Source organism: Barbatula barbatula (assembly GCF_947034865.1).
Source record: "Barbatula barbatula genome assembly, chromosome: 7".
In the NCBI taxonomy this organism is placed as follows: domain Eukaryota; kingdom Metazoa; phylum Chordata; class Actinopteri; order Cypriniformes; family Nemacheilidae; genus Barbatula; species Barbatula barbatula.
The window spans coordinates 15,425,494-15,436,801 of record NC_136770.1 but is presented as its reverse complement, the minus strand read 5'-3'; the positions used below and the strand labels follow the sequence as shown (position 1 = coordinate 15,436,801).

The following is an 11,308-nucleotide window of genomic DNA, read 5'->3' as shown; positions in this document are numbered from 1 at the left end:
ACAGGGCTGCGTACTGAGCCCCTTTCTCTACTCCCTTTTCACACTCGACTGCAGGCCTTTGAACGGATCTAACTCCTTCATCAAGTTGTCAGACGATACAACAGTGATTGGTCTCATCAGAAACAAATATGAGACTGCATACAGGGAGGAGGTCCGGCACCTGGCCACATGGTGCTCAGACAACATCCTGCTCCTTAACACCTCCAAGACAAAGGAGATCATCGTTGACTTCAGGAAGGCGAAAGAAGGCACACACGACCCCATCCACATTAATGGGATGGCTGTTGAACGTGTTTCCAGTTTTAAGTTCCTGGGGACCCATATTTTGGGGGACCTGTCCTGGACCACCAACACCTCACTCCTGGGCAAGAAGGCTCCCCAGCGCCTCTTCTTTCTGAGGAAACTATCCTGGTGAACTTCTATCGCTGCACGATAGAGAGTATCCTGACCAACTGTCTCACAGTCTGGTACGGGAACTGTTCTGTTGCTGAGTGCAAGGCATTGCAGTGAGAAAGCGGGAAAACAGCCCAGCGCATCACAGGGAATAAAATCTCTTCCATTGAGGACATCCAGAAGAAACGCTGTCTGCGTCGAGCTCGCATCATTCTCAAGGACTCCTCTCACCCCGCTCATAGACTGTTTACTCTCCTGCCTTCCGGTAGGCGCTTCCGGTGCCTCCGGACAAGATCCAGCAGACTAAGAAACAGCTGTCAATTACCAGATACTGCTAGCAACCCTGTCATGTCAAGGAATCTCAGGCTCTCCTCTCCGTTGGTTCAAATCCTACCTCTATAGCAGATCCTTAAGGGTGTCAAGGAGGGGCTCGCTGTCCACTGCTCACCACATGATCACTGGGGTCCCTCCGGGATCGGTGCTTGGACCGCTGCTTTTTTCCATTTACACAACATCCTTAGGACCCATCATACAGGCACACGATTTCTCATATCACTGTTATGCTGACAACAGCCAGATCTACATCTTTTTTCACCCAGAAGATACCACTGTAGCAGCTCGCATAACAGCCTGTCTAGAAGACATCTCAGCTCGGATGAAAGATCATCACCTCCAGTTGAACCCAGCCAAGACAGAACTTCTCTTGTTTCCGGTCGATCTCACCATCCAACTTGGCAATACCACAATCACTCCTTCCAAAACAGCCAGGAACCTCAGAGTCCTATTTGATGAACAGCTGTCCTTCAATGATCACATTGCCAAAGACAACGTGATCGTGCCGATATGCCTTATTCAACATTAGAAATGTTAGACTCTCACTCAGCATGTGGCACAACTGCTTGATGTAACTGTAAAATGTAAATGTTTCTAACCATAAATGCTAGTAGTGTAAGGATAGTACAACGTATTAAGCCATACATCTCTCTATACCTGTGGTTCCTTTTAAGGTCAATTCTGGAATTGTTTTAATCATTTTAAATACTAATTTACTAAATTAAGCTGATGTCAAAGTATTGTCTAATAATCAAATTGTGTATTTCTTTTTCCTTCTGTACATATTTTTGCAGATTGCATGCAGAGGTTTTACGTAAGCACAGGGGGGCACTATTAGCCAAATGTTTTTTGTGCTAATAGGCCAACTTGGAGTGCTTGAATGTTGATATACTGATTCAGGGATGTCAACAAAGAACACTACAGCACAAAGAATACACCGTGCTAAAACACCAATTAAACAACATTGTTTATTTAACATACATTCAAAACATGACTAAACAGACATCATTCATTAATGAAAACTATTTTAATACTGCAAATTTCCATTGAAGATTACAGAATCAAAAGCAGAGCTCAAATCGTGAGGCACTTTTGCCTAAAATCTCTTTTATTGACCCTGACCGATGGTGTCAGCTTGTATCTAACACCAAAGCGCTGACAGTGTCCCGCCTTTAACAAAGACTTCACATAAACCGAAGTTCTGAAATGACAAACCACACTTCAACCCTCCTGTACAGCACTCACACTATATATATCATTTCTTCTCTGCGTGGTGATCGGAATTTGCTGACGTACATCAGACAAATACTGCAGGTCTGCAAGGAAAAAGGAAGAACAGAGATCTATTTATAATCTATTGAATTATGATTTATGAATTAACTTACAATATCATCAAATAATAAAAAAATGACTCACCTATGTCAGCATACACAATAGCCTCCTCTGACCAAGCTTTCGAAATGACCTCACCCCTGTGTGAAAAAAGACACGGTTACCATGGTAACTATGTAACTAATGAGACAAAGATGAGAGAGTCCTTACCAAGGGTTAACCACAGAGCTGTGACCCCAGGCCACATAGCTAGCAGTCTCATCTCTGGCTGGGGAAGCTGTGGCAATATAGACTTGATTGTCTACAGCTCTGTCAAGAGAACACAACATTTCCTAATGAGGGACACGAGGAACATAGCATCAAAGGAATGTTTTGGATACTGACCTCCCTCTCTGCAGCAGCTCCCAGTGAGCCGGCCCTGTGGTCATATTAAAAGCACCAGGATATACCAAAAGTTGGCAACCTACAGAGAATAAAATGACGGAATATACAAAGTATATTTAAATACATTTTATTCGACAATACCTTTAATTAGATGTGATATTTTAAGATCTATCACCTTTTCTGGCATAGATCTGTGCGAGCTCCGCAAAGCGAATGTCATAGCAAATGCCCACACCTACTTTACAAAACGCTGCAAACAACACCAGACACGTCAAATTATGAAACATCAAAAAAATAGATGTTAGATCAAAATTTATTATAAAATAAAAACCCACGGGTTTCAAATATAGACAAGCTGTTTCCAGGACTCAGTGTTTCAGACTCCTGAAAACGGATTTTTCCAGGTACGTCAATATCAAAGAGATGAATCTGCAGAGATGTACAATGAACATTATGAATTCCACAACTATACCCTTAGCATAAGTTCTCATAAACCAACTGATTTATCTCTAGATGTATGATGCCTGGAAATACCTTGACATTGATAACCGAAATGTAGCTAAATAAACCGCTGACCATTAGTTTATTTGTTTGATTTATGTGTCCTTTCTGACCTTTCTGTGTTTGACAAGCAGCTTTCCATCGGGACCAAAAACAGAGCAGGTGTTATAGAGCTTCCCTCCATCCTCTTCGGGTATGGATCCTACAACACGCATAGATATTAGGAAATAATGACTCGGCAGTGATGCTTCAACAAATCTGATGCTCGGGACTGAAGGTCTCACCACCCACTAAATATATCCCACACTCCTTAGCCACCTCTGACAACACCTGTGTGGATTCTCCTGGGATCTTCTCAGCATACTCAGCAAAGAAGCCGGTTCCATAGGGGGAGTTAAAGCACTCCTACAAACAAGCATGAAGTACAAACTTGAAATATTCTGTTTTGGATTGACATAGATTACTTTAGCATTATGGGACAGAGTGTACCATCTAAACACGTATATTTAATAACAACTCACCCAATTTGTATAGAATTTGAGAATATAATACTTACAGGTAAAACTACAACTTTTGCACCTTGGCCTGCAGCCTCTTTCACAAGTTTTTGTGCTCTTCCTAAGTTGTCAGCTTTAATCTTTGACACATGTAACTGCACCACAGCCAGACGAAACTCTAGAGGGTCAACAAGAGATTGTTCATTACCAACAGCAGGATCAATGATTCTCGTTAGAGGAACTTCTATTCAATTCAAGATTTAAAACATATTTTAAATAAAAGGCTGTGATACATTGCATTAAACCCTTGCCAATTTTGTTGTTTTGAAAGACTTTTGTGCAGGACATTCTGTAGGTGCAGTAAAACATGCAAATGTCCAAACATGTTCAATATTTGTTTTAAGGTGCATCGCAAACATATATGTTAAGCCAGAAATGTATGACATGGAGAACTGATGACGACAAAGTGCAATTAAGAGTGTGAACGTACTATGTTTAATTGCAAAATAACAATATCTGTGAAGTAGCTAACGATTCAACTGATAAAGGCACATGAAAGTATACTTACTTGACATTGCTTTAAATATACCAGACATTAGTGTTCAACGGAATATAGAGTAACAGTATCAAGACAGCAGAGTAAAAAAGCCTAATAAAACACGAATGAAACATCCGCCCACTAAAGCCATTTCAGCATAAAAGTCCTCTGTCAACCGTAAATCTTTTTAGGCATTTGTGGATGGAAAATCGGAATATGGAATCCTTCCCTTTTTAATCGTTAGATTCACATAATGCTTTCACATTAAAATACTAGTTACGTTTCATACATTACTTATATTATTATTATTACCGCTTCAAGCCTATAGGTGGCGAGTCAGATCTATCGGACCTGCTTAAACACAAGAGAGGAAGAAGCACCAAAACAACATGCATCACGCTCGTTTATGTCAGTTCGTTTTTGTTTCATTAGGATAGTTTAATATAAAATGATTTTGACATTCATTTTACTGTAACCCGAGCGGATGGATTTGAACAAGATACACTGCTTGACCAAGCACGTATTTCTATGTAAAACTGCTTGGGGACGATTTCCCACAAAGCATGTTCTCGGAAGATGGTACATGAACTTTGCGAAACCTAACTCACAATTTGTTGAAGCGGGTAGCAGGTCACCATTCACTAAACAACGATTAAATACTGAATCTTTAAACGCAATATCATCAGTCCCATGTCTTCAAGCAAGGGCTTTCTCTATGACAGCTTGCATATTCAAGAGTAAAAAACTAAGTACAGATCAGGACAGTTTACAGGAGGAGGAAGATGAAATTGATGAGGCAGAAATAGACGATCTGTTTCAACAACAGATCGCCACAGGTATTGGTGAAAAAGACCACAACAGAATCTTCATTGTTCATCCTAATGTGAAATGGGGCAGCAAAAAGCAATATCTTACCACAGGTAAATCTTTGCAATTCACACCGATTATATATATATATATAAAACATAATTCATTGGATACTTCTTACTAAAATCCTGGTTTTAAACCAGATCATGAAATGTTAGATATTGCACAAAACAGACATGTTTTATTTAACAGCGGCACTTCAAATGGATGAGGCTGTAGGTCTGGTGAACACTTTGCGGAACTGGACTGTTATTGACAAGATTATCCTCTCCACCAAGACACCAGAGAAGACGAAAATATTTGGCAAGGGAAACTTTCAGACTCTCACAGGTATATGGTTTACTGGCATTAAACATAAGAGTGTATTTATGACACGAATTGACATTTTTCTCTGCTCTGACACGTTGCAAAGAGAAGATCAGAGCGACGGCTGGGGTCACAGCTGTCTTTGTGAACGTTGAGCGTCTTTCTCCGTCATCCGAAGTGAGTGTCTTGTACTGTAACTGCCAAAATGTTGAATTAAGGTTTTTCGTTTGTAGGTTTGACTCCTAGGGAACACAGTTAATAAAACGTGTACCTTGAATGCAATGTAAGTCTGCCAAAAGCATAAATGTAAATGTATGTGTGTTCCAGAAAGAGCTACAGGAAGCCTGGGGAGTAAAAGTTCTGGACAGATACTCTCTTGTTCTGCATATTTTCCGCTGCAATGCAAGAACTAAAGAAGCCAAACTGCAGATCTCTTTGGCAGAGATTCCCTTGCTCAGGTAAAGTTAAATTTTTTATGTATAGCTTGTTACAAAAAAGTAACGTTTTTATTTTGTTAAATAATTTACATGCTACGTATTTGAACTCTTAAGGTCACGGCTGAGAAATGAAGTTGAAAATTTAGATCAGCAAGGTGGCGGCTCAAGGTACATCATGGGCTCAGGTAAGGACAAGAAGAGTCTAGTCACATACTTATTTATAGTGTTTTTAATCATTTGAATTGTATCAATGCAGCTGTACAAATAAACACACACAAAGTTAATAATAGAAATAAAGATATTTCCTTAAAAGTGTTTTGAAATGGAGTTAAACAGCATTTATTAATATTAGTTCATGTTTGTTTCAGCATTTATTAATACATTTTTCAAATCCAAAGTTGTTACTTTTAATAATAGTTCATACACCGTAGATGAACTAACATCTTCAAAATATCTTTCTTTGTGTCTTTCTTCAGAACAAATATAACAATATATAATATATATAATCCATACAGCTATGAAATTACATGAGGGTGAGCAAATGTTGACAGAATTGTAATTTTTGAGTGAACTGTCACTTTAATGTGGCTTCTGTAGGGGAAACCCTGTATGAAGTGCAGCAGCGGTTGTTGAAGGAGAGGGAGCTGAAGATCCGCTCGGCCCTGGAACGACTTCGGAGGAAGAGGCACCTGCTCCGCTCCCATCGAAAGCACAAAGATTTTCCTACAGTCTCCGTCATGGGCTACACTAACTGTGGTGAGGTTTGGACAACAATTTTTCCCCTTAGTCTATGATGAAAATTTGCGTAAACCGTATTAACAATTTATGTCCGAAGGTAAAACGACTCTGATTAAAGCACTGACCGGGGACGCTGGTCTCCAGCCTAAGGACCAGCTCTTTGCCACTTTGGATGTAACAGTACATGCAGGACTGCTGCCCAGTCACATGACTGTACTGTATGTGGATACAATTGGATTTTTATCCCAGCTCCCTCACCAGCTTATTGACTCGTTTTCTGCCACCCTGGAAGATGTGGCACATTCTGTATGTATCTGGAATGCATGAAAATGCTGTATAAAATTAGTTAGTTTATTATTAAAGGAATAGTTCGCCTTCAAAATGAAAATTCTGAAAACACAAAATAAAAGATATTTCGAAAATGTTGGTAAGAGAAAACCGTTGGTCCCCATTGACTGGTTTTGTGTTGATACAATAGAAGTCAATGGGGAACAGTGGTTTTCTGTTACCGACATTTTTCAAAATATCTTCTTTTGTGTACTACAGAAGAAAGAAAGTCATACAGCTTTGCAATGACAAGTGGGTGTTGAGTAAATGAAGAAATGAATTTTCATTTAGAACGGGAACTAGTCCTTTAACAGTGTTTTAGAAAATGTTTATGCTTTTTCTTGGGCAGGACCTTATAATTCATGTGAGAGACATTAGTCATCCCGAAACTGTTAATCAAAAGGTGAATGTACTGAATGTACTGAAGAATCTTCATATTCCAGAAAGATTATTCAACACTATAATAGAGGTGCACAACAAGATTGACCTCATTGAAGGGTGAGACATTGCTTTCTTCTGCTTTTTTGCACCAGCATCATTTAGAAATACATATTCATTTGAGATTTTCCCATATTGTACTTGCAAATTATTACTGTTGCTCATTCTTCAGCATAGGGATTTGAACAAACCTAAAAAAATGAAAAGTAAAGTGTTAAGCTTTATTAGACTTACATAACATATGCATGAATAATATCTAAAATTGTGGATTGTTTGGAGAGGTGATATTTATTTGCATGATTAGGCTAATTATAGGCGATTTGATGATGAAAATATTGCGTCTATATAAATGAAGGGAGGCTGTGCCATATAGGAACCAGAATTTCATAAAAAAAATTAAGTAACACTTTACAATAAGGTTATATTTGTTAACATATCACGCATTAGCTAACACAAACTAAAAATGAACAATACTTATACAGCATTGATTAATATTAGTTCATGATTGTTTCAGCATTTACTAATACATTTCTAAAATCCTAAATTGTAACGGTAAATTATAATTCATACACCGTAGATGAACTAACATCTACAATTGTATTTGCATTAACTGCTATTATAGGTGCAATCTGTGATATTATGGAGGATCTTTTGACAGAAATGCAATATAATAGACAAAACTATGTCTTCAAAGGTGTAATGTTTCTTGTTTCTACAGTAGCCCTAAACGGAAAAACTGCTAAAAAACTATTGGTTGTTGTTATTTCATGTTAGCTCATGCATTTACTAACTTTGGACCACGTATTAACCATCGTTGCAACATTTTTGTAACTGGAAAACAACTATAACTTAATACTATAGTAATACCATAGCAACTTGTATCCTGGTGGCAGGTTTTCTAGTGTTTTTTTTGTATGTTGGTCTACAGATACCAGACCAGTGATCCTGGAGTTATTTCTATATCAGCTCTTAAACAGCACGGATTGGATGTATTAAACGAAAAGATTGAAGACGCTGTTGTGAGGTCTACTGGCAAAAAAACGATGACCCTTAATGTGCAGCTCAACAGCCCCCAATTAGCGTAAGTGTTGGGTAAATAAATGTATATGAATACACATCCATTTTAATCCACAAATGTGTCAGTGTTGTGCCCTTTGCCTTTCACAGTTGGCTGTATAAGGAAGCGACAGTTCAGGCAGTGGATGATGTGGGAGACAATTGTACGGCCAACGTCATGGTCATTATTAGCCAAGCTGCATATGGCCGCTATAGGAAGCTGTTTCAGGTCACCTAGCAAGAGACGGCCCCTTTTCACAGCCAGAACTACATCATCTGGAATCATTGACATGATGCACTAGTTGTCACACAATGATGTGTAAATATTTATTTGCTAAACATGCACTCAAACCTTTATACAAATAAACTGGATTTGTGTAATGTAAACAATCTTGCAATCGAACATATACAATAGTAGTTTTTAACATCATAAAGTTTGAGTAAAACAATGAAACTGTACCGTTTAAAATAAAATGCATATGTTTACATAACATATTATGCAATATCAGCATTTCGGCATCATAAACTGCATTAGACACTGCTAAGCCTGTAGAAAGCTTTTTGCATTTGTTTATTTAGAGTTTGTAACTTATTTCGAGATGCATGATATTCCATAACCGACACCTAAAACATTTTGCCTTGCCAACTCCTTGACTAAAGCAGAGTATTGTTGAGATCAATAACAAGCGAGCAGAATGGTACGGGTCCAACGAAGTCGCCCGCTACGATGTTCATACTTCTTGAATCAGCTCCTGGTTTCTGATCCTCCAGCCATCTCCTCAAGCAGTCCCAGTTTTCCATGGTGAGAGTTAAAAGAGACACCCGAGGGTGCGAGGCAATAAAACATCTATCCGTTGTCAGATTAAGGCCTGTTATGAAGAACCCTTCTGCACAACAAAAAGATGTACTTATATGTGGGAAATTCTAAGTAAATGTACAACATTATTATATAAACAGTCAAAGTTTATTTAGAAATAATTCCTTATTTTTTTTCTCACCCGGTCGACCAAGTTCCTTCTGCCATTCCACATACTGGATCAGTTCTTCAGCATTAGGCTTGTTGGCCCAATGGTACGGGATAGGAGGCCACAGCTCCTTATGGCGCACCGCAGATTGGTCGTCGTATGACAGTACAACTTGATAGCCTGATGTCCATAGGCTGTGCAAGGTTAAAACTGCTTCCTATATATGTTTTGCACAGGCATTTAAAACGAAGACGAATCAGTTGTGGAAACATTTCAAGAATGGTGCAATTTTACACTGTTTGCTGAAGTTAGGTGAGATATTAAGTTATAACTAAATGAATCAGCATTTTGTCTTTTAAAAAATACATACACAGGCATGTAGTGCCCGAACGAATTACAAATCCAAATTGTCTCTTACATTGCAAGGGCACAGCTTACAGCCAAAGATTTTCTTCAGGGAATAGATAAAATCCTCATGACGTTTGTGATCCATTCCTTCAAAATGACGACAAGCCAGGATGACTATTTCTTTAGGGTGAGATTCAAGCCACGAAGCAACTGTTTGTAGAGTTTCCTATAAGACAACAGGAAATGTTAAAGACAGAAGAGAAAATACACAACGTAGCTAAACCAAGGCGCCATTTGTTTGTACTTACAACGACAGTTGCATGTGTGTAAATCACATGAGTAAAGTAAAGCTCATTTGAAGAATCATACTGTTTGTGGGCAATTCGGAGATCAAAGTATCGAATGCCTGCGTTAAGTTGCTCCACAATGTTCTGCACCTGAAAATGTTGTTCGCAACATAATAAGCTTGATAGGATGGTGTAAATATATGTTACATTGCCTGTTACAAAGACAGAAGACCGTAAGAACTGTGAGGAAGACATTAGGTATTTAAAAAATTCACCCTTATGTAGTTCCAAACCTGTATTTAGGAGATTTTGGGAGTCAATGGTGCCCCAGAACTGTCTGTTCTCCTTAATTCTTCAAAAAAAATTATTTATACGATGGTAGTCAATGGTGGCCCAGAAATCTCAGTCGCTAACATTCATCCAAATATCTTTCTTTGTGTTCAAAAGAACAAATACATTTATTCAGGTTTGGAACAACTTGAGTACGAGTTCGTGCAGAATTCTCATTTTCATGTGGACTAAACTCTAGTCACTCAATACAACCGATACGGAATTGTTGTTGCTTGCCTGTGTAGTGGCCCATTTGTAAATAGCTGGGCGAGTAAAACAGCAGAAAGCTCTATCCAGTAACCTGAAGGTCTCTGACTCTGATCTGAGCAATGGAGAAGCGATATCCAGACAGTAGCTCATTGCGTCATGGCTACCTGTAAACAAGTGAGGCTTATTGATTTGGTTGCAACAATGTTGTTGACTAAACATTGCAGCAATGCATTCCACTGAGGCTATAATCCGGCAATTATCAAATTGCAAAATAAATGATAAAAGATTATTTAAAATTGTAAATTCATTAGAACTAACATATATATATTCTATATTATTCAGGTCATACGAAACAAACGTAAGTCTTCTGTGAGAAAAGGCGGGTCTCACCTGGGATCGAGAGATTTGTTAAAGGGACATTCCACAGTTTCTCTGGCAAAGACGACATCCAGTTCTCCACACTGGTTGCTGTCTCTCTAATGCGCTCCATTTATCACAAGTCTGTTTGACTTTATAAAGATTCTTTTAAGAAATGCGTCTATGTGTGCGTTTAAATCCAAAACGAATGCGGACCCTCCGCTGAAACATTCCGCGTTTGAGCTAAACAGCTGATAACGCAGATAAAGGAGTCCAAAGCCCAGGTTCTTAAATAAGAAATGACCCCCCAACTTTAGTTGCTCAACTTCGTGCTTTGCGAAAGTTTTCTGGGGGTGTTAGGAAAGATTAAACGAATGCCGGAGATGAGAGAATGCATAGCGTGCTCGACCAGTTTATTTCCTGCTTCCCTGTTACGTTCTTTCACGCTTTTTTTCTGTCGTGCTGTGCTGAAGTACACGTTTTTAGTTCAAGTAAAACATGTTTTTTAATTCATTTGAAATTGGATTATTCCAATTTTAAATGTGAAAGTATAGTTCTGTTCATCTTTATAAAATCAGCCCTATAATTACGGAAATGTGGTGTTCCACATCTTTTGCCTCGTTTTTCCTCTTCAGCTTTTTTTGTCCCTCAGTTTTAGTTTTTT

The 11,308-nt window shown here is 38.6% G+C and overlaps 3 protein-coding genes across 3 annotated transcripts; 1 reads left to right on the top strand and 2 right to left on the bottom strand.

Annotated features, from left to right (window-relative positions):
- Positions 1 to 1,675: 1,675 nt before the first annotated feature.
- Positions 1,676 to 4,244, bottom strand: nit2 (nitrilase family, member 2). Its single transcript, XM_079460354.1, has 10 exons — positions 4,009 to 4,244; positions 3,500 to 3,618; positions 3,228 to 3,348; positions 3,057 to 3,145; positions 2,778 to 2,871; positions 2,618 to 2,692; positions 2,443 to 2,521; positions 2,269 to 2,367; positions 2,143 to 2,198; positions 1,676 to 2,042 (listed from the first exon to the last, which is right to left on the bottom strand). The coding sequence occupies exons 1-10, from the start codon at positions 4,034 to 4,036 to the stop codon at positions 1,948 to 1,950; spliced, it is 855 nt and encodes a 284-aa protein (XP_079316480.1). The 5' UTR covers positions 4,037 to 4,244; the 3' UTR covers positions 1,676 to 1,947.
- Positions 4,164 to 8,800, top strand: gtpbp6 (GTP binding protein 6 (putative)). Its single transcript, XM_079460352.1, has 10 exons — positions 4,164 to 4,898; positions 5,038 to 5,175; positions 5,258 to 5,328; positions 5,479 to 5,609; positions 5,703 to 5,773; positions 6,186 to 6,344; positions 6,424 to 6,632; positions 7,003 to 7,151; positions 8,020 to 8,172; positions 8,259 to 8,800. Exons 1-10 carry the CDS (start codon positions 4,463 to 4,465, stop codon positions 8,383 to 8,385), a joined length of 1,644 nt encoding a protein of 547 aa, XP_079316478.1. The 5' UTR covers positions 4,164 to 4,462; the 3' UTR covers positions 8,386 to 8,800.
- On the bottom strand, positions 8,444 to 11,089 carry plcxd1.2 (phospholipase C, X domain containing 1, tandem duplicate 2). Its single transcript, XM_079460353.1, has 6 exons — positions 10,678 to 11,089; positions 10,315 to 10,451; positions 9,769 to 9,897; positions 9,531 to 9,686; positions 9,146 to 9,329; positions 8,444 to 9,034 (listed from the first exon to the last, which is right to left on the bottom strand). The coding sequence occupies exons 1-6, from the start codon at positions 10,775 to 10,777 to the stop codon at positions 8,802 to 8,804; spliced, it is 939 nt and encodes a 312-aa protein (XP_079316479.1). The 5' UTR covers positions 10,778 to 11,089; the 3' UTR covers positions 8,444 to 8,801.
- Between the last annotated feature and the right edge of the window lie 219 nt (positions 11,090 to 11,308).

What these genes read in the sequence shown, in the direction of transcription:
- nit2 (XM_079460354.1), bottom strand. Translation starts at nt 4,036, where the DNA reads ATGTCTGGTATATTTAAAGCAATGTCAA. An exon ending in CAAAAGTTGTAGTTTTACCT is followed by an intron (nt 3,349 to 3,499) that starts GTAAGTATTATA and finishes GCTTGTTTGTAG; the next exon opens with GAGTGCTTTAACTCCCCCTA. An exon ending in AGCTCTGTGGTTAACCCTTG is followed by an intron (nt 2,199 to 2,268) that starts GTAAGGACTCTC and finishes TTTTTCACACAG; the next exon opens with GGGTGAGGTCATTTCGAAAG.
- gtpbp6 (XM_079460352.1), top strand. Translation starts at nt 4,463, where the DNA reads ATGGATTTGAACAAGATACACTGCTTGACCAAGCACGTATTTCTATGT. An exon ending in AAAGCAATATCTTACCACAG is followed by an intron (nt 4,899 to 5,037) that starts GTAAATCTTTGC and finishes TTTATTTAACAG; the next exon opens with CGGCACTTCAAATGGATGAG. An exon ending in GTCTTTCTCCGTCATCCGAA is followed by an intron (nt 5,329 to 5,478) that starts GTGAGTGTCTTG and finishes TGTGTGTTCCAG; the next exon opens with AAAGAGCTACAGGAAGCCTG.
- plcxd1.2 (XM_079460353.1), bottom strand. Translation starts at nt 10,777, where the DNA reads ATGGAGCGCATTAGAGAGACAGCAACCAGTGTGGAGAACTGGATGTCG. An exon ending in AACAAATCTCTCGATCCCAG is followed by an intron (nt 10,452 to 10,677) that starts GTGAGACCCGCC and finishes ACTTGTTTACAG; the next exon opens with GTAGCCATGACGCAATGAGC. An exon ending in ACAAATGGGCCACTACACAG is followed by an intron (nt 9,898 to 10,314) that starts GCAAGCAACAAC and finishes CAACATTTTCAG; the next exon opens with GTGCAGAACATTGTGGAGCA.